A 22291-nucleotide genomic window follows, 5' to 3' on the forward strand; every position below is an offset into this window, starting at 1 on the left:
TGTTTTGAAGCTCTGATGGAGAAGAACCTACATGTTTTGAAACCTGATGGAGGAGAACTTACATGTTTTGAAACCTGATGGAGGAGAACCTACATGTTTTGAAACCTGATGGAGGAGAACTTACATGTTTTGGAGCCTGATGAGGAGAACCTACATGTTTTGGAGCCTGATGGAGGAGAACTTACATGTTTTGAAGCCTGATAGAAGAGAATTTGCATGTTTTGAAGCCTGGTGGAGAAGAACCTACATGTTTTGAAACCTGATGGAGGAGAACTTACATGTTTTGAAACCTTATGGAGGAGAAGCTACATGTTTTGAAACCTGATGGAGGAGAACCTACATGTTTTGAGCCTGATGGAGGAGAACTTACATGTTTTGAAGCCTGATAGAAGAGAATTTGCATGTTTTGAAGCCTGGTGGAGAAGAACCTACATGTTTTGAAACCTGATGGAGGAGAGCATACATGTTTTGAAACCTGATGGAGGAGAACCTACATGTTTTGAAGCCTGATGGAGGAGAGCATACATGTTTTGAAACCTGATGGAGGAGAGCATACATGTTTTGAAGCCTGATGGAGAAGAACCTACATGTTTTGAAGCCTGATGGAGAAGAACCTACATGTTTTGAAACCTGATGGAGGAGAACTTACATGTTTTGAAACCTGATGGAGGAGAACCTACATGTTTTGAAACCTGATGGAGGAGAACTTACATGTTTTGGAGCCTGATGGAGGAGAACCTACATGTTTTGGAGCCTGATGGAGGAGAACTTACATGTTTTGAAGCCTGATAGAAGAGAATTTGCATGTTTTGAAGCCTGGTGGAGAAGAACCTACATGTTTTGAAACCTGATGGAGGAGAACCTACATGTTTTGAAACCTGATGGAGGAGAACTTACATGTTTTGGAGCCTGATGGAGGAGAACCTACATGTTTTGGAGCCTGATGGAGGAGAACTTACATGTTTTGAAGCCTGATGGAGAAGAACCTACATGTTTTGGAGCCTGATGGAGGAGAACTTACATGTTTTGAAGCCTGATAGAAGAGAATTTGCATGTTTTGAAGCCTGATGGAGGAGAACTTACATGTTTTGAAACCTGATGGAGGAGAACCTACATGTTTTGAAACCTGATGGAGGAGAACTTACATGTTTTGGAGCCTGATGGAGGAGAACCTACATGTTTTGGAGCCTGATGGAGGAGAACTTACATGTTTTGAAGCCTGATAGAAGAGAATTTGCATGTTTTGAAGCCTGGTGGAGAAGAACCTACATGTTTTGAAACCTGATGGAGGAGAGCATACATGTTTTGAAACCTGATGGAGGAGAACCTACATGTTTTGAAGCCTGATGGAGGAGAGCATACATGTTTTGAAACCTGATGGAGGAGAGCATACATGTTTTGAAGCCTGATGGAGAAGAACCTACATGTTTTGAAGCCTGATGGAGAATTTGCATGTTTTGAAGCCTGGTGGAGAAGAACCTACATGTTTTGAAACCTGATGGAGGAGAGCATACATGTTTTGAAACCTGGTGGAGAAGAACCTACATGTTTTGAAACCTGATGGAGGAGAGCATACATGTTTTGAAACCTGATGGAGGAGAGCATACATGTTTTGAAGCCTGATGGAGAAGAACCTACATGTTTTGAAGCCTGATGGAGAAGAACCTACATGTTTTGAAACCTGATGGAGGAGAACTTACATGTTTTGAAACCTGATGGAGGAGAACCTACATGTTTTGAAACCTGATGGAGGAGAACTTACATGTTTTGGAGCCTGATGGAGGAGAACCTACATGTTTTGGAGCCTGATGGAGGAGAACTTACATGTTTTGAAGCTGATAGAAGAGAATTTGCATGTTTTGAAGCCTGGTGGAGAAGAACCTACATGTTTTGAAACCTGATGGAGGAGAACTTACATGTTTTGAAACCTTATGGAGGAGAACTTACATGTTTTGAAGCCTGATGGGTGAAGAACGGCAACTTTGATGCCCCACATGGAGAGCTCCTGCCTCATAACACCAGAAAACATGGAGAGGGCTGCCTTGGAGGCACCATAGGCAGCAAACCGTGGCATTGGGATTCCTCCTGCAAGACAAATCAAAACAGTGACTCACTGATGGAGGACAATTAACTTCAGGGAAAGCTAAACATCAAGCCGATGTTGAATGCAAAACTAGTCAGCAAACAAGTTAAAGATCTAAATTCTTGCTGGCTAAATATAGTTCTGAAATGCTAGCCTTCTTTTCTCCTCCCTCCTCCTCCTCCTCCTCCTTTTTCTTAAAGGATATTGGAAAAAGAATATTGCCAGGTTTTAAGAATGCCTTCAAGAAATTAGTCAGCTATTCAGTGCTCTCAACCACCATGGGACTTCTAATATTTATCTACTTATAATTCTGATGGTTTGCAATTGTCCATTACGGTTGTTCTGCCTTCAGGTAGTTTGGAAAATAAATCGACTATCTCTTCTTTGTGGCAACCCCATAAACATTGGAAGCCTGCTATGATGTCACCCTTCATCTAGACTAGATATACCCAATTCCTTCAACTGTTTCTCGCATGCTGTAGCCTCCAGTCCCCTAATCATTTTTGTTGGTGTTTTCTGCATTCTCTCCAGGGTCTCCACATTGTAGTGACCAAAACTGGATGCAGTATACTAAGTGTAGTCTTACTAAGGTTTTGTAAAGCTGTACTAGTCCTTCAAAAGAGCTTGATTCTCTATCCTTCCGTTAATGCGATTTAGGATTGTGGGTTTTTGGCTACTGTGGCACACTTAGAAACATAGAAGATTGACGGCAGAAAAAAGACCTCCTGGTCCATCAAGTCTGCCCTTATACTATTTCCTGTGTTTTATCTTAGGATGGACATATGTTTATCCCAGGCATGTTTAAATTCAGTGACTGTGGATTTACCAACCATGTCTGCTGGAAGTTTGTTCCATGCATCTACTACTCTTTCAGTAAAATAATATTTTCTTATGTTGCTTCTTTCCCCTCCCCCCCCCCCAACTAACCTCAGATTGTGCTCCTTGTTCTTGGGTTCACTTTCCTATTAAAAACACTTCTCTCCTGAACCTTATTTAACCCTTTCACATATTTAAATGTTTTGATCGTGTCCCCCCCTTTCCCTTCTGTCCTCCAGACTATACAGATTGAGTTCATGAAGTCTTTCCTGGTAATGCTTAAGACCTTCCACCATTTTTGTAGCCCGTCTTTGGACCCCTTCAATTTTATCAATATCTTTTTGTAAGGTGAGGTCTCTAGAACTGGACACAGTATCCTAAATGGGGTCCTCACCAGCGCTCTATACAGCAGGATCACAATCTCCCTCTTCCTGCTTGTTATACCTCTAGCTATGCAGCCAAGCATTCTACTAGCTTTCCCTACTGCCTAACTGCACTGTTCACCCATTTGGAGACTGTCAGAAATCACAACCCCAAAACTCTTCTCTTCTGAAATTTTTGCTAACACAGAACTACCACTTCTGGCTCAAATTTGGATGATTGTCCGCTAAGACTCCAAGATCCCTATCGCAGATAATGTTATTGAACAATATATATAAAATAAAAAGGCAAGTTTGCTATTGGCTCATTTTTTTTAATCTGATTCATCCATCCCAGCTGTCTGAAACTCTGCTGGCTGGGTTTAAAAAAAGCAAAACTAAAAACAATTCTTTAGCTACCAGACAAAAGAGCCTCAAGCAATTCATGTTCCCACTGTAAGAAATACTTTTCACACTGCAGGGAATGAGAATATTACATCATATTTCATGGCATTATCCAATCTTTTGTTTGGGGACTTTCTGAAGATGGGATTCAACAGACATGGGAGAAGAAAAAGGTCTTGTTTTAATTGATAGATTTAATCCCAAGGCTGCATTGCATTTATGGGAAACCGTAAGCGATCTTAACACGGCTAAACTGCAATTCCAGACATTCTTTTCGTGAATAAGTAAATAACCATGCATGTCTTTCTTTAATGCACTTTAATACATTATTTCTCATGTGTAGTTAATTTTAATTAACTTAGCAAAGAAGAGGATAAGAAGTACATATTGGAAGTATTGTTAGCATTTTTTTCTCTCTGAACATTTAACGTATCAAAGAAATATCATTAATTATTATTTAAACATTGAATCTGTGTTTTTATTGCTAATAATAATAATAATAATAATAATAATAATAATAATAATAATAATTTATTAGATTTGTATGCCGCCCCTCTCCGCAGACTCGGGGTGGCTCACAACAATAATACAACAAAGTACAATATGACAAATCTAATGTTTAAAAGAAAACTCATTAAAAACCCAACAGATTAAGACTGCCCCCACCCTCCTTGCCTTTCGTAAACTCCTCAAAAACCATCTTTGTCGTCAAGCTTGTATGTTTTTATTTACTGGTTTTTTTTAGATTTTTTATATGTATAATTGCTATTTTAGATTTTAATTATTAGATTTGTCTCTATGTACCATTTTTATCACTGTTGTGAGCCGCCCCGAGTCTAGGGAGAGGGGCGGCATACAAATCTAATAAATACAAAATACAAATACAAACGTTGGAAGAAAAATAAAGAAACATTTTATAACACACACACACCCAAAAAATACATGTTTTTTTTCTGCCTTAGGCAAGCTCCATTGCAATACTCAGAGAAGTACACATTTCAAAAGATAAGTGAGCCGTTGGTTTGCGTAGTAGCAAAACACACAGAGAGATAGATACAGAGATAGAGACACACAAAGACATACAAACGCCTCGTCATACAAACTTTTCGAGATACAAACCCGGGGTTTAAGATTTTTTTGCCTCTTCTTACAAACTATTTTCATCTTACAAACCCACTGCTACCGCTGGGATGCCCCACCTCCGGAATCCCGTTGCCAGTGAAGCACCCGTTTTTGTGCTGCTGGGATTACCCTGAGGCTCCCCTCCATGGGAAACCCCACCTCCGGACTTCCGTGTTCCGTGTTTTTGTGATGCTGCAACAGACGTCCGGAGGTGGGGTTTCCCAGTGAGGGGAGCCTCAGGAATCCCAGCATCGCAAAAACACAGGTCCAGAGGTGGGGTTTCAAGGACTTCAATGTTTTTGCAATGCTGGGATTCCCCTGCTGGGATTCCCCTGCTGCATTGCAAAAACACAGAAGTCCAGAGGTGGGGTTTCCCATGGAGGGGAGCCTCAGGGGAATCCCAGCAGCGCAAAAACGGGCACTTCGGCTGGCAAAAGGGGTGAATTTTGGGCTTGCACGTATGAATCGCTTTGCCATTGATTCCTATGGGAAACATTGTTTCGTCTTACAAACCTTTCACCTTAAGAACCTCGTCCCAGAACCAATTAAGTTTGTAAGACAAGGTATCACTGTAGTCCAGTCCACATTTTCCCTGCTATTTTGGCCCTGGCACGGCTATAAATACGTTGAGATTAGAAATGTGATAGGTCCCCATCCCTAAGGTGCCAAGCTAAATCTTCTTGAACTTAGATAGCTCAATTGTTTAGCATTGACATCTCTGCTTTTTTCCCCCCTGCCGCCCGATCGTTAGATCCGTGATTCATTGGGAAGCCTCCCACACGGCTGCTGGAAAAGTTCAGAAAAGTGGCTGTTCAGGGAGCAGGAGAGCCCAACCAGGGTGACGGTTCTATAAATTTACAACCTGCTGGAAAACACGAGCATAACTCACCTGCCAGGCTGGAGACGTTAATAATCCTTCCCTTGGATTTCCGGAGCAACGGTAAGAACACTTTGGATATTTCAACAGGGCCGAAGAAATTGACATCCATGCACTGCTTGTAAGAACTCATGGGGATCAGCTCTCCGTCAGCGATGAACCCCAGGATTCCTGCATTGTTGATAACAGCCCAAAGCTCTGGCAAGGAGAAAGGTAAGGCCAAGAAATTAAGTGATGAACTCCCCTGGCAGGAAGCAGTCCCAGAGTCTACCTGTCTGTCTTCCTTGTCTGTTTTTTCCTTCCTTTATTCCTTCACTCTGTCCCTCCCTCCCTTCCTTCATCCTTTCCTTCCTTCCTTTTTCCTTCCTTCCTTCTTCCTTTCCTTCCTTTCCTTTTTCCTTCCTTCCTTCCTCCCTTCTTTCTTTCATTTCATTTCATTTTATTGGATTTGTATGCTGCCCCTCTCCGCAGACTTGGGGCGGCTAACAACAGTAATAAAAACAATGTGCGACAATCCAATACTTAAAAACTAAAAGCCCTTATTTTAAAAACCAATCCCTCCCTCCCTCTGTGTTTCTTTCCTTCCTTCTTCCTTTCCTTTTTCCTTCCATCCTTCCTTCCTTCCTCCATTTTTCTTTCCTCCCTCCCTCTGTGCTTCCTTCCTTCCTTCCTACCTTCCTTCGTCCTTTCCTTCCTTCCTTTCCTTCCTTTTTTCCTTCCTTCCTTCTTCCTTTCCTTCCTTTCCTTTTTCCTTCCTTCCTCCCTTCTTCTTTCCTCCCTCCCTCTCTGTTTCTTTCCTTCCTTCCTTTTTCCTTTCCTTTCTTTTCCTTCCTTCCTTCTTCCTTCCTTCCTTCCTCCATTCTTCTTTCCTCCCTCCCTCTGTGTTTCTTTCTTTCCTTCCTTCCTTCTTTGTTTCCTTCCTTTCCTTTTTTCCTTCTTTCCTTCCTTTCCTCCCCTCCTTCCCTCCCTCCCTTTTTTTCCTTCCTGCCTTCCTTCCCTCTCTTCCTGTTTACCTCCCTTTCTCCCTCTCTCCGTTTCTCTTCCTTTCTTCCACCCTCCCCTCCTCCCTCTCTCTTTTTCCCCTCCCTCCTTTCCTTTGCAGGACAGCTTCGGTGGTGCAGTGCTTAGAGTGCAGTACTGCAAGCTACTTTTTCTGATCACCGTCTGCCGGTCGTTTGGCAGATCGAATCTCAGTAGGCTCAAGGTTGGCTGAGCCTTCCATCCTTCCAAGGTCGGTAAAATGAGGACCCAGATTGTTGTACTCTCTGTAAACCGCTTAGAGAGGGCTGTAAAGCACTGTGAAGCGGTATATAAGTGCTATTGCTATTTCCATACTCTTTCTTTCTTTCTTTCTTTCTTTCTTTCTTTCTTTCTTTCTTTCTTTCTTTCTTTCTTTCTTTCTTTCTTTATTCTTTGTCCAAGTTACCAAACTGTTCTCTTTTGACTGCTTTTTAAAAGTAAATGAACAAAATCAGACACCACGGGTTCCTGAGATGTAGCAACTTTAGATTTTTCCAATAGCCAAATAAACCATTTGTCGATTAAAGCCAAGAGGACTGTTATAAAGTCCTTGTCCTAAATACTGTTAATTAGCAATAACCCTCCAGAACGTTAAAGGTTGCAAACAAACATAATTCAGAGACTTGTAACCGACAGAACCTTTCTGAGATGGAAGGAAGGACAGAGGGAGCCATAAATCAGATATTCACTCTCATAATTTCATGTCGGACTTGTACCGTTGATTGTATTTCATTAGACTACTGATTTTATTCTTTTTAATAGCAGCATTTGGCTGTCACAGTGTTGAGATCTGACAATATTTGATGGATGGCCTCGAGGTTTTAAATTACCTAGACTACAGATATCGGGCATCAGTCAGCAGCGGGCAATCGTCCAGCTTGTAGTCACCACCATTGAATTGACCACATGCAACTGCGTTAAGGTAGATCTTTTATCTCAATTCCATTCATTCCATCAGCCTCTCCAAGGAGGTAAACATTGATGTCAGCCTCTGATTTTGAAATATGATTAGGCTGCTCAGACCAAAAAAAACCAAAAAACCCCACCATTCCTCCTTTCTGGACCTTTGTAAAAAAATAATAATAATCACATTGGCATTGGTTGCCGATCAGTTTCCGGTCACAATTCAAAGTGTTGGTTATGACCTATAAAGCCCTTCATGGCACCGGACCAGATTATCTCAGGACCGCCTTCTGCTGCACGAATCCCAGCGACCAGTTAGGTCCCACAGAGTGGGTCTTCTCCGGGTCCCGTCAACTAAACAATGCCGCTTGGCGGGACCCAGGGGAAGAGCCTTCTCTGTGGCGGCCCCGGGCCCTCTGGAACCAACTCCCCCCAGAAATTAGAATTCCCCCACCCTCCTTGCCTTTCGTAAGCTACTTAAAACCCACCTCTGCCGCCAGGCATGGGGGAACTGAGATACACTTTCCCCCTAGGCCTTTACAATTTTATGCATGGTATGTCTGTTTGGTTTTATTATAATGGGTTTTTAATTGTTTTTAGTATTGGATTATTATTATATGCTGTCTTATTATTGCTGTGAGCTGCCCCGAGTCTTCGGAGAGGGGCGGCATACAAATCCAATAAATAAATAAGTAAATAAGTAAATAAGTAAATAAGTAAATAAGTAAATAAGTAAATAAGTAAATAAGTAAATAAGTAAATAAGTAAATAAGTAAATAAGTAAATAAGTAAATAAATATAAAATAATAAAATAAATAAAAATTAAAATAAAATAAAATAAAATAAATAAAATAAAATAAAATAAAATAAAATAAAATAAAATAATGAAATGAAATGAAATGAAATGAAATGAAATGAAATGAAATGAAATGAAATGAAATAAAATAATAAAATAAAATAAAAATAAAATAAAATAAAATAAAATAAAATAAAATAAAATAAAAATAAAAGGAGGATCACAGAGGGCAGGAGAAGCACAAACAATCCCTACCTTCATTTTGCAACTTCTGCTTTATTTCAAGATAAGCCTCCTTGATTTGCGCAGAACTGGTGATATCCAGCTGCAGGATGGAAAGTCCTTCCGAGCAGGCTTCCTTCAGCTTTCTGGCACCGGGTCCGGAGGCGTTTAAGACGCCGGCAAAGACCGTAAACCCTAAACTGTCCAGGTACTTGGCGAGCTCGTGCCCGATCCCACAGTCGGTTCCTATGAAAGAAGCCATTAAAAATAGAATTACATTTGTATATATATGTGCATGCATATGTGTGTATAACACAACAATTCTTATTAAACAGAAGGCATTAAAAATATTAGTATATGTACGTATACTACGGCGTGTATGTATTTGTGTGTATGTGTGTGTGTCTTTATATGGGCAGACTCCCCAGGTTTAAATCCCGGTAAGGGTATGGCTAGCTGATGAGAACAAAATAGCTGGAAATAGATCTATATAAGTTTCCCTTTCTTTTAATTATCAGCAAAAGTAGTATAGATCTATTTCAAACCATTATATATGTGTGTGTATGTGTGTGTGTATATGTGTGTGTAACATATTTTTATTGATGATGAAAAGGAAGGGAGACTAGTATAGATAAATTTCAAGCTATTTTGCTCTCATCTGTTATATGTGGGATGTGTGTGTGTATCACATGTTTTTGCTGAATTTTTCAAATTAAGGGATACTAGGATAGCGCTATTTCGGCCTTGTTCTGGCCTCATCAGCTAGCCGTACTCTTATTGGGGTTTGATCCTGGGGCCTCTGCCTTGTAAATATTGTATTTACACATATAGTTATATTTTTACACATGTGTATATGTGTATACATGTATACATGTATATGTGTGTGTACATGTATATACATATACGTGTATGTATGTAATGCATATATATATATATATATATATATATATATATATATATATATATATATATATATATATATTTATGTGTGTGTGTGTGTTATACTTACATACATACATACATACATACATACATACATACATACATACATACATGGTATGTGTCTGTGTATATACACAACCACATATTCGTATTAAAAAAGCCATTAAAATATTAATAGATATGTATATACGTATGTATGTATGTATGTATGTATGTATGTACAGGGGGTGGACAGAAAAATGGAAACACTTGACTTTTTGGCATCATAATGTTTGAACATGTTCAAATCAATCAAAACTTGACATATTTTAATGTTTTTTTTAATTCTGTTATTTGATATGTTTTTTAAAACTACCTTTTTTTTTTTTACAGAATTTTAAGGAAATTGGTTATAACCATCTAGAAATGGCAGACCTCTCAGACTTTCATCAAAGAGGCCAAATTGTTGGTGCTCGAATGGCAGGCACTAGTGTAACAGAAAGTGCCCGAATGTTTGGCTTTTCAAGAGGTCATGTCTCAAAAGTTATGACTGCTTTTGAAAGAGAAGGGAAAATGTCCTCAGCCAAGCACAGGCCTGGTCGAAAGTTGAAGTTGTCTGAGAGAGACTGTCGGACTCTAAAGCGAATTGTTAGAGCGGATTGCAAGACCACAGCTCCTAAAATCACTGCAGAGCTCAATAGACATGTACAGAATGCAGTTTCCACCAAAACTGTTCGAAGGGAGCTTCACAAATCTGGATTCAACGGAAGAGCTGCAAGGGGTTTCCATTTCTTTGTCCACCCCCTGTATATGTGTGTGTGTGTGCGTATTATACATATGTACATACATTCATATATACATACACGTGAGTATCTTAACACCCGCAACCATTCACTTATAAAGCCCTACATGGCATCGGACCAGAATATCTGCGGGACCGCCTTCTGCCGCACGAATCCCAGCGACCGGTTAGGTCCCACAGAGTTGGCCTTCTCCGGGTTCCGTCGACTAAACAATGTCGTCTGGCAGGACCCAAGGGAAGAGCCTTCTCTGTGGTGGCTCCAACCCTCTGGAACCAGCTCCCCCCAGAGATTAGGATTGCCCCCACCCTCCTTGCCTTTCGGAAACTCCTTAAAACCCACCTCTGCCGTCAGGCATGGGGGAATTGAAACATCTCCCCCTCGCCCATGTAGTTTCTGTGTATGATTCGACTGTGTGCTTGTTTTTTTATATATTGGGGTTTCTTTTGGATTTTTTTAACCGAAAAGTGTAATTTAGATTGCTAAATATTAGATTTGTTACTATGTATTGTTTACCATTGTTGTGAGCCACCCTGAGTCTGCGGAGAGGGGCGGCATATAAATCTAATCTAATCTAATTTAACTCCCGTGGCAAGAAATCTTACAAAACAGGGCATCCCTCACTTAACTAATGTCTGACGTAACGACACGACCTTTGGGTTTGATGGGGCCGTAAGACGAGCAATGCCTTAGCCTACACCTACATCAATCAAACGATCTCAAAGAGTCTCATGAATCATCAGACCAAAGAGTTTGGAATCTGGCCCTTGCAAAGAAGCATTTCATAATTTAATGAGAAGGAAGGAATAATGAGATTTTTTTTCTCTCTCTCCTCTTGCCTCAGGAAATACATACCTCTTCCTAAATAAATTAAAAGCTTTCCATAACTGGCTCTTTTCCTACATTTCTTGATGAATCATCCATTAATTAGAATTATACCTTTTCCTTGCAGAGTTCAAGTGACACATGTCTCTTACATCAAACTTCAGATTGTGCAGAATGCAGCTGCGAGAGCAATTATGGGCTTCTCTAAATATGCCCATATTACTCCAACACTCCGCAGTCTGCATTGGTTGCCGATCAGTTTCCAGTCACAATTCAAAGTGTTGGTTATGACCTATAAAGCCCTTCATGGCACCGAACCAGAATATCTTCGGGACCGCCTTATGCCGCACGAATCCCAGCGACCGTTTAGGTCCCACAGAGTTGGCCTTCTCTGGGTCCCGTCAACTAAACAATGTCATCTGGCGGGACCCAGTGGAAGAGCCTTCTCTGTGGTGGCTCTGACCCTCTGGAACCAGCTCCCCCCTGAGATTAGGATTGCCCCCACCCTCCTTGCCTTTCGTAAACTCCTTAAAACCCACCTCTGCCGTCAGGCATGGGGCAATTGAAACATCTCCCCCTGCCCATGTTGTTTTGGTGTTTGATGGATTGTGTGCTTGTTTTTTTATATATATTGGGGTTGCTTTTATGAATTTTTTAACCTAAAACTGTAATTAGATTGGTAAATATTAGATTTGTCACCATGTACTGTTTTTGCCATTGTTGTGAGCCGCCCTGAGTCTGCGGAGAGGGGCGGCATATAAATTCAATAAATCTAATCTAATCTTTACTCCTCCTGAGTAGCCATGGATGTAGGCTGGGCTGAGAGGTGGCCACATGGGTTGAATGAAGGTTTGAAATTTGACCTCCTTGGTACCAGCCCAATGCCTTGGTCACTACAACTGCAGAGTTGAAATAAGTCCCCTACAACAGGGCCGGATTGCCATTATCGCTGCTACTGGTGAATGCTGGCTGGGGAATTCTGGGAGTTGAAGTCCAGGTATCTTCAAGTTGCCAAGGTTGGAAGACACTGCTTTACCGTATAGGTAGCAACTCACTACTGCTCTACACCATCTAATTCTACCTGATTTTTCTTTTCCTCTGGTGACATCCACACAACAGTATATTCGGTAGCTCAGGGTTGAATCTGGGGTCCTTGATGGTCTCTGAGCTTGGTTGTTTTCTGATAGACATTTCATTACCAAACTAGCTAACCTCTTCACTGCTCTCGCTGAGCTTGGTGGTTTGGTGGCAGATGCCTCATTACCAAGCCAGGCACTGATGGTGTTGCCTAGTTTGGTCATGAAATGCCTGCAGCCAAAGAGCCGGGGTGGCGCAGCAGCTACAGTGCTGTACTGCAGTCCACTGAAGCTGACTGCTAGATTTGCAGGTCAGCGGTTCAAATCTCATCACCGGCTCAAGGTTGACTCAGCCTTCCATCCTTCCAAGGTGGGTCAAATGGGGACCAAAATTGTTAGTGGCAATATGCTGGTTCTATTAAAAAGGGCTATTGCTAACATGTTGTAAGCCGCCCGGAGTCTAAGGAGAAGGACGGCATAAAAATTGAATGAATAAATAAATAAACCAAGTTGGCCCTCTGGAACCAACTCCCCCCAGAGATTAGAATTGCCCCCACCCTCCTCGCCTTTTGTAAGCTTCTTAAAATTCACCTCTGCCGTCAGGCATGGGGGAATTGAGATTCTTTCCCCATTAGGCCTTTACAATTTATGCATGGTATGTTTTGTATGTATGTTTGGTTTTATAATAAAGGTTTTTAATTGTTTTACTATTGGATTGTCACATGTTGCTTTATCACTGTTGTTAGCCGCCCCGAGTCCACGGAGAGGGGTGGCATACAAATCAAATTAAATCAAATAAATAAACAAACAAACAAACAAACAAATAAATAAACAAAGCTCAGAGAAGGGTCTCACAAAGAGCATCCCCCAACAACTAGATGTGTCCATCCGACATCTGGATGAATGCAGATGACTGTATAGGGTATTTTGAATACCTTTTAGTAATTGGTATACCAGTAATTCTTTTATAGTAATTTAGATTTCTTTACATAGTGTTGTATTTATAATGTTGCACGCCGCCCTGTGTTGCCTCGAGAAAGGCAGCATAGAAATCTAATAAATAAATAAATCTGGAGAATGGAGTCCAAGATTAGACTTGGGTTTGAGATCTCTTCCCACCAACCAGGTAGCCAAATCAGTCTCTTTGAAACTTAACCCAACCTGCATCAATCAATTTAAAGATCAGCTGTCCTGATCTTTAAATCAAGTTGGATGGCATAAAAATTGAATGAATGAATGAATGAATGAACGAATGAACAAACAAACTGGCATCGGACCAGAATATCTCCGGGACCGCCTTCTGCCGCGCGAATCCCAGCGACCGGTTAGGTCCCACAGAGTTGGCCTTCTCCGCGTCCCATCGACGAAACAATGTCGTCTGGCGGGACCCAGGGGAAGAGCCTTCTCTGCGGTTGCCCCGACACTCTGGAATCAATTCCCCCTGGAGATTAGGATTTCCCACACCCTCCTTGCCTTTCGTAAACTCCTTAAAACCCACCTCCGTCGTCAGGCATGGGGAAATTGATTCCCCTGGGCCATTTCTGTTTTATGTATGGTTTATATGAGATGTATGATTGCTTTTTATATTAAGGGTTTTTAAATTGTTTTAATCAGTTGGATTTGTACAGTTTTATTGTTGTGAGCTGCTCCGAGTCTTCGGAGAGGGACGGCATGCAAATCTAATAAATAATAATAATAATAAACAAGGGCAAATCATTGTTTTGTCCAGAAAAAGGCCAAAGTGTGGGTTGCTTCATTGGGAATGAGCCATCCTGGCAATGTGTCTTTCACTCAAATCCCACCTTCTACACAAAAGGCCATTGCAGACGTTAGAAAAGATACAGATGTTTCTTGGGTCATGAAGGATAGGAGAGCGGAGGAGAACTTTTGGCCGTGACTGGTATTTCGCTGTAAAGTATGTGACTCGGAGTCCTTTTTATGAGAATGGATATAGCACATGTGTGCCTCCATGCTCTTTTGCAAAAATTTCAAGTGACACATGAAATGACTGAGATTTCTTCCATGGGGGCAAAAATAGGACCATTTCTTTTTTAAAAAAAATGTGGGCATGAGAACTTTTGATGGTGTCAATCCATTCACTCATTATGCAAACAGCCATGTTTTTACCATTTCCAGTGGCTAATAGATAATATAAGAAAGATGGGAGGAGAGAAAAAGAGGGAAAAAAGAGGAGAAAGAGAGGTGGAAGGAGGAGAGAGGGAGAGAGAGGAGAGAGGGATTGAGAGGAGAGAAAGGGAGGGGAGAGAGGAGAAAGGGGGAGAGAGATGCAAGGAGGAGAGATGAGAGGGAGATGAGAGAAGGAGAGATGAGAGAGAAAGGGAAGGAAAGAGGAGGGAGGAGAGAGAAAGAAAAAGACTGATTGAGAGGAGAGAGAAACAGGATATATATTGAGAGGGAGAGAGAGAAAGAAAAAAGAGAAAGAGATACTGAGGGGAGGAGGGAGGAGAGAAAGGAAAAGACCGATTGATAGGAGAGAGAACCAGGAGATATATTGAGAAAGAGGGAAGGAGAAAGAGAGAGAGAGAGAGAGAGAGAGAAACTGAAAGATTGAGAAAGAAAGAGAGATTTACTAGTATTTTCAGTATCCATGGAGGAATTTTTTTCCCTTGCTCCATCCCACCTCTGACCTACTCTTTTTGGCAAAGTGCCATACCAGTAATTAAGCAATTTGTGTCAAGGTGCTATCCACACCCATTGCCCCACATTCCTGGACTTGGTCGGTTGCCATTTATCACCAACGGTCTAAAGTCACCTGTCAGATGCCAAGAGCCATGCTAGTTAACTCTTTTTCTAAAAAAGACACTTTACAAAAGGCTGCCCTTTTTGCATGGGGGGAAAAAGGAGAACAGGACAGATGATAGGTTCAGATCCCTAAATTACTATCAACAAAGGAGAACATTAGCAGCTCAGGGTGGAAATGAGGGTCCTTTATTGCTTGGTGGTTTCCTGCAAACGTTTCATGACCCAACTAGGAAACACCATCAGTGCTAGAAGGGAGGAGATTTGCAGAGAAGAGGAGGAGGAGGAGGAAGAAGAGGAGGAGGAGGATGGTGCGGTCCTCGATGCTGGCTGAGCTTTGTTGTTTTCCAGCAGATATTTCACTACCCAACTAGAGAACGCCATCAGCATTGATGTTGTTCCCTAGTTTGCATAGAAACGACCAACTTCAGTCAGCACCACGGATACCTCACTGTTCCCAGCATCTGAAAGCATCCTTACCCAAAACCCCTTCCCAACCTTCGCACACGCCTTAAGGACTCCAAAATAACCTCAGATTTCAATCTTGGGGGTGTGGGGGTGGGTGGGAAATGTATCCTTATTTCATATATCAGTCAAAGCAGGTCAATCCATGTGCATGAAAGTTAAAACGTTAGCTAAGGGAAATAGCTAAGGGAAATAACAAGGGAAAGGCAAGGTGAGAAAATATTATTTTACTGAAAGAGTAGTGGATGCTTGGAACAATGAGGGCTGTCAATCTTTTCTGCTGTCAATTAGAAACTTAGGAACATAGAAGATTGACGGCAGAAAAACACCTAATGCTCCATCTAGTATGCCTTTATACTATTTCCTTTATTTTATCTTAGGATGGATATAAGTTTATCCCAGGCATGTTTAAATTCAGTTTCTGTGGATTTACCAACAACCACGTCTGCTGGAAGTTTGTTCCAAGCATCTACTACTCTTTCAGTCAAATAATATTTTTCTCATGTTGCTTCTGATCTTTCCCCCAACTCACCTCAGATTGTGCCCCCCTTGTTCTTGGGTTCACTTTCCTATTAAAAACACTTCCCTCCTGAACCTTATTGAACCCTTTCATATATTTAAATAGCTGAAAGAAAAGGGTTTTTTAGTGAAGACCAACCTGGCCATTCCACTCCGAGAAGGTGAGACGTCGAAAACCCGCCCTTTAGAAATCCAAGCCTCCCTTACCTGTGATCAGCACCGCTTTGCGACCCACGGGCAGCATCGCCCTCGCGGGAGTGTACAAGCAAAAGACGAGGCACGCCAGGGAGAAGAGGGTCAAGCCCAGGGAGCTTCTCAAGGTGGCGAAGCAGAGGACTTCCAGGGTCAACAGCACCAGGAGACCCCAGCGGAAAGGCGAGGCTTTCTCCACCCGGTTCTTCTTCGCCCGGTAAAATATCATCCCGCCGTAGAGCAACGTGGCTCCCATGTAGAAGAGCCAAGAGCGATCCAGCTCGGCTTGGTGCAAGAACATAGCAAGGTTGCTCGGGCGGGCACTGAAAAAGAAGAAAGAAAGAAAAAAGGAGAGACAGACACACACACAGAGAGAGAGAGACACAGAGAGACAGAGAGAGAGAGAGAGAGAGAGAGAGAGGGAGATCCTTAGTATAAAAGAAGATTTTTTTACAAAGAAAACTTCCCAGGATGATTCACAGCCCAGGCAAAGGTCTCTGATGCCCGCAAAGCAAGAAAAGAAGCATCCGAAAAAATATTTGACAAGCAGGGAGGCAGCAAGCCTCGAACCCGAGTGGGGTTTATTTTATCCGAACTGCCCGACTTGCCACGCCAAAGTGGTAGCGGGGGAACTCCGGATTTTTGCGCTCACCTCATTTTAAGTTGTTATCCCCCCGCCCTTATCTTTTTTATTGCAAGAGGGCTCCACCTTCAGAAGGATATATATACACGCGCGCGGGGTGCAGGGAGAGAGAGAGAGAGAGAGAGAGAGAGAGAGAGAGAGAGAGAGAGAGAGAGAGAGAGAGAGAGAGAGAGAGAGAGAGAGCAAGCTTTGGGTAATGTTTGACAGAGCCAAGAGCGAGCAAGAAACAGCAAGTTTTGTCCTAAGGGAAGTTAGGAAAGGATGACATAATGGACATGTTTGCAGCCCAGGCACTTCAAGGAAAAGTGTGTGTGTGTCCGTGTGTATATGGGTGTGTGTGTGTGTGAGAGAGAGAGAGAGAGAGAGCGCGCGCCACCGCACTCCGGAGCGGACCTGTTCGCTTTTGACGCGCGGCTTTCCAACTGCGCGCGGATTTTAATGAGGACGCGCGCTTCTCTTTTCATCGACTCGTTGCAAACTGGAACCCACAGGAACTTAAACCAGCAGGGACGGACAGACACTCCATTGGAAGGGCCAACACCGCAAACCTTCCACTTGTAACACACCCACTTGTGGGGGGTGGGGAGGGAGAGGCTTTGTAAAGTTGCCTAGGCTACCGAGAAGGTGCAGACTCGTTGTATTGTCTTCCATTCCTCTTCCCCCACCCTGCATCTCCTGAATAATTCGCAGACGATCCCATGAAGGTTAATGTGAAATTATTGTATTTTCTTCTTCTTCTTCTTCTTCTTCTTCTTCTTCTTCTTCTTCTTCTTCTTCTTCTTCTTCTTCTTCTTCTTCTTCCTCCTCTTCCTCTGCTTCCTTCTTCCTTCTTCTTCCTCTGCTTCCTTCTTCTTCCTTCTTCTTCCTCCTCCTCCTCCTCCTTTTTCCTTATTCCTTCTTTCTCCTCCTCCTATCATCAAGCCATCCATATCCATCAACATATTCTCCCTCTCTCTCTCTCTCTTTCTTTCTTCCTTTCCCTCTCTCTCTCTTTCTCTCTCTCTCTCTTCTTCTCCTTCTCCTTCTCCTTATAATTATCATTATCATTATAATTATAATTATTATTATTATCATCATCATCATCATCATCATCATTATCATTATTATTATCATCATTATTATCATCATTATCATTATTATGTCAACACAACACAGCAAACGAGATCACTATGCTGGTTTGCTGTGTTGTATTGACATAATAATAGAACTGCAGAAAAAACAATTGCTGCCCACCTGCCTTCCATTGAGGACCTGTATACTGCAGGAGTCAAAAAGAGGGCGGGGAAAATATTGACTGACCCCCTCGCATCCTGGACACAAACTGTTTCAACTCCGACCCCCTGAAAACGTCGCTGCAGAGCACTGCACACCAAGACAACCAGACACAAGAACAGATTTTTCTCGAACGCCATCACTCTGCTAAACAAATAATTCCCTCAACACTGTCAGACTTTCTATTCAATCTGCATAAGTAAACAAACAAATAAACAGGAAGGAAAGAAGGAAGGAAGGAAAGAAGGAAAGATGGAAGGACGGAAGGAAGGAAGGAAAGAAAGACAGAAGGAAGGAAGGACGGAAGGAAGGAAGAGAGAGAGAGAGAATTTCTTAGGGATCATTTAAATAGAGACAGTGGCACTCAGATCTTAGTTAGAAATAAACACACAGCACACACTGTGCCTCTTTTAACCCACAACAGCTTTATTGGAATTAGTTGGCTGAAGAGTTATACATACAAGTAGACCCTTGGGCCTGTATCTTTACTCACTGACACCCCCATCCCCAATTACAAATTGGACTGAGGAAGAGGAGATGCCAGAATCCAATCAGAAATTTGCAGGAATGGTGAAGTCCCTCAAAGCTTCCTTTTTAATCCCTGAGCAGCCTTCCTTTTTATACTCTCTCTGCTTTTCCCTTGGCCATGAGATGTTTGGTTGCATGGCAGTTCTTATCTTTGGCAATTGTCAGGCCACCTCTGTTCTAGATGGATTGTTTCCTGGTGGCCTCCTGCTTAGCTGTTCTTATCTCCAGACCTGATCTGGCTGTCTCCTTGTTTCTTCACCTTCCTCTGCGAGAGTCTATATTTCCCCCCCCCCCACTCAAATTCCAATAAACTCTTTTCTCTATTCACTTTTCAAAGTATTAGACCGACAGCGTTTCCTAGAAGCAGCTGTTGATCACCTTTCAAAAGGTTGACCCAGCTCGATATTTGCTTGGAAGTACTGCCCGTAATAAGTCAAATTTGAGGGAAAGAACAATTTGAGCTCATCGACAGAACATCAATGTTTTGTTAAACAGGAGGTCGGGGAATGCCTTATTGATGCTGAACCACAGTGGACAACTCTGCAGTTTTGGCTAAAGGTTGATGGCTCAGGGTCAGACTACATGGCTCAGGGTCAGACTATTTATGGGACCGTCTCCTGCCACATACTCCCAGAGACCAATAAGAGCTCACAGAGTTGGCCGCCTCTGGGTCCCGTCGACTAAGCAATGCAGGTTGGCGGGACCATGGGGTAGGGCCTTGTCTGTAGCCGCTCCAGCTCTATGAAACTAACTACAGCCCAATGTCCATACTGCTCCCACTCTGCTGGCCTTTTGTAAGGCCACAAAGACCTGGCTTTGCCGCCAGGCTTAGGGGCCATAAATTTACATCTCTAATGGCCAACTTTATGGCTGGTGTGTATGTACATGATTGTGACTGTCTTTTAATAACGTTTTATGGGGTTTTAGTTTTAGACAATGTTTTAGTTTAGATAATGTTCGACTTCGTTTTATTGCTTTGTATTTATTCATACTGTATTTTTATTCTTGTTCTAAGCCACCCTGAGTCCTTTGGTATTGGGCGGCATAGAAGTCGAATTATTATTATTATTATTATTATTATTATTATTATTATTATTATTATTATTATTATGTCAGTACAACACAGCAAACGAGATCACTATGCTGGATTTCGTATTTCATCACCAGTCGGGCGCTTCCCAAGCACCTAGGACTGCGTGATGTAGCGGCAAATTATGTTTGCCAATCCCAGTAAAGCGGCCTTTTGCAATTGACAGATGGAGATTTTGTCAATTCCGATGGTTTTCAAATGTCCACTGAGATCCTTTAGTACTGCGCCCAGCGTGCCAAGTACCACTGCATTGGGACCACTTTCACGGGCTTATGCCAGAGTTGTTGCAGCTCGATTTTTAGATCTTCGTATTTCATTAATTTCTCTAGCTGCTTCTCCTCAATTCTGCTGTCTCCTGGGATTGCGATGTCGATGATCCATACTTTCTTTTTCTCCACAATCACAATATCGGATGTGTTATGCTTCAGAATTCGGTCAGTCGGAAGTCCCACAGTAGTTTTGCTTGCTCATTTTCGACCACTTTTTCAGGCTTATGATCCCACCAGTTCTTTGCCGCTGGTAGATAGTAGTTCCGGCACAAGTTCCAGTGGATCATCTGTGCCACAGCATCATGTCTATGCTTGTAGTCAGTCTGTGCGATCTTTTTGCAGCAGCTGAGTATGTGATCGATTGTTTCATCTGTTTCTTTACAGAGTCTGCACTTTGGATCGTCTGTTGATTTTTCAATTCTGGCTTTGACAGCATTTCTTCTTTTATTAAGTTTTTTATTATTATTATTATTATTATTATTATTATTATTATTAATTAGATTTGTATGCTGCCCTTCTCCAAAGACTCAGGATGGCTTATATTATTGTTATTATTGCGATTTAATTGTTTATACTGTTTTTGCTATTTTATTGTTGTAAGCCACACTGAGTCTTTTGGCAGTGGCCAGAATGCAAATTGAATGGATGGATGGATGGATGGATGCATGCATGCATGCATGCATACATACATACATACATACATACATACATACATACATACATACATACATTTGACCAAGGCACTGCAAAGACATTGGGATAGGAAGAGCTGATGTAGAATTAACGTGGTATCGGGGCTTGGAATTATGGACCTTCATGATGCCAAAAACTCGCAGATTGGTAGAATTCCAACTCTATAGAAAGTTAAAGAAGGGGAAGAAACAAAGGATTTGGGGGTACAAATACTGCTCAGCTGCCTTCCCCTCCCTTCCCCTCAAGGGTATTTATCCAGAGGAGATAAATGATTTGTTCCCACAATTTTGGCTTAATTTCCTGCCTTTGTTCAAGGCTTTCTTCATTGGGCAGTCAGTAAAAATGACATAGGAGAGTTTGCAGGAAAATGAACCAATTCGAGAGCAATGACAGGCATCTTTCTCTCTCGAGGTGCTTGACTCCATGCGAAATGGGAGGAATGACTGTTTCCATGAACCGCTGGCATCAGTGGTTCACCATTGGAGCTCTCTGCTTTCATGATACAACCAGAAGCTTCAATTATCTTGAAGTTATTCCAGACAGTGGGACATATAATGCAGAGGACTGACACTGTCTTACCAGCAGCAGCAGAAGAAACCTCCAGCTCTGAGGTCAATGCTAAATATGTCCAAGTAAAGGAGGGTTAAATCCAATTTTTTTCTACCATTTTTGTGGCTGTGGCTGTGGCTTGATGAGCATGGCTTGGCGGCATGGCAGGAGAAGGATACTGCAAAATCCCCATTCCCACCCCACAAATAGCCAGAGGTGCTATTTGCTGTTCTGCCTGGCTTCTAGCCACCCATGAGCATAGTAATAAATCAAATGCATGACAGGGGATCAATAAAACAAAAAGGTGTATTTTATGTACAAAGGCTAAACGCCTGCTTGAATGCAAGACCAATACTGACTTACGAGTCCAGAAGGTCAAGGTTACTCACTCAAAGTCCACTGATACGTTCAGGCTTGTGCTAGAGCAATGTTCATTTATTAGTCTATAATTCCATACTCAAGTCCACACAGTCTTTCCTGCTTGGGCGACAGAGAGTTCACAGAAATCCAAATCAAAATGAAACCACACTGTTTCTTCAAAACGGAAACAATAATCACCCACGCAATGCACTCCAACCCTCCCTTTTTTATCAGTTTCAGCAGCGTGATTAACTCTTAACAGCTGTGCTCAATCATTTGTTTCTATGCTTGCGCAGCTGCTCCTGACTTCCCATCATCCTCTTCACACAGGGATTCAGAATAGGATTACTCATGACGTCTTCCCCTTCTGAGTCCGAGGAAACTCTAGCTGGTTCCCCTGTCAGTCTCTTCCTGCTCACTGTCTTTCTCTGCCTCTGATTCTGCTTCGCTGTCTGAGGCATCTGGCTGCAGCCAAACTGGTCTTCTGTAAACAGATGACCCTCACTGTTCTAGCTACAGGAGCTGGCCAGTAAATAAGCTAAGTTGCTGGAAGTTAACTGGAAGTTAAGGCTCCTGACAGTATCCACACTTCACAACCACATTTGTCCTTCTGAGCATCAGAACTCTTCATGTTTTTATCATGTTCTCTGGATTTTTCACTTTTCAAAGGAGAAGGCAATAACAAACATTGGCCGAACTGGTATTTTGACTGACATTTCACTCAAG

At 42.1% G+C, this 22291-nt stretch overlaps 1 protein-coding gene and 1 long non-coding RNA gene across 4 annotated transcripts in view; one reads left to right on the forward strand and one right to left on the reverse strand.

The window, feature by feature from the left end:
* HSD17B2 (hydroxysteroid 17-beta dehydrogenase 2) overlaps positions 1-17309 on the reverse strand; it is a 23714-nt gene extending 6405 nt beyond the window's left edge. Inside the window, exons 1-5 of one of the 2 annotated variants that reach the window (XM_070761905.1) lie at positions 17198-17309; positions 16177-16484; positions 8637-8849; positions 5675-5860; positions 1948-2085 (exon numbers count right to left, since the gene is read on the reverse strand). In XM_070761905.1, the coding sequence (XP_070618006.1) occupies positions 1948-2085; positions 5675-5860; positions 8637-8849; positions 16177-16484; positions 17198-17268 (916 nt within the window). In that variant the 5' untranslated portion in view covers positions 17269-17309. The other variant, XM_070761906.1, reaches the window with a different exon arrangement.
* LOC139172673 (uncharacterized) lies at positions 6842-11934 on the forward strand. 2 transcript variants are annotated; one of them, XR_011559908.1, is made up of 3 exons: positions 6842-6893; positions 7445-7604; positions 8668-8933. It is a non-coding gene; the product is annotated as an uncharacterized lncRNA (long non-coding RNA). The 2 variants fall into 2 exon arrangements; XR_011559907.1 differs by lacking the exon at positions 6842-6893 and adding an exon at positions 9918-11934 and having other exon boundaries at positions 7193-7604; positions 8668-8811.
* Positions 17310-22291: the final 4982 nt, after the last annotated feature.

Source organism: Erythrolamprus reginae, chromosome 9 (assembly GCF_031021105.1).
Source record: "Erythrolamprus reginae isolate rEryReg1 chromosome 9, rEryReg1.hap1, whole genome shotgun sequence".
In the NCBI taxonomy this organism is placed as follows: Eukaryota; Metazoa; Chordata; class Lepidosauria; order Squamata; family Dipsadidae; genus Erythrolamprus; species Erythrolamprus reginae.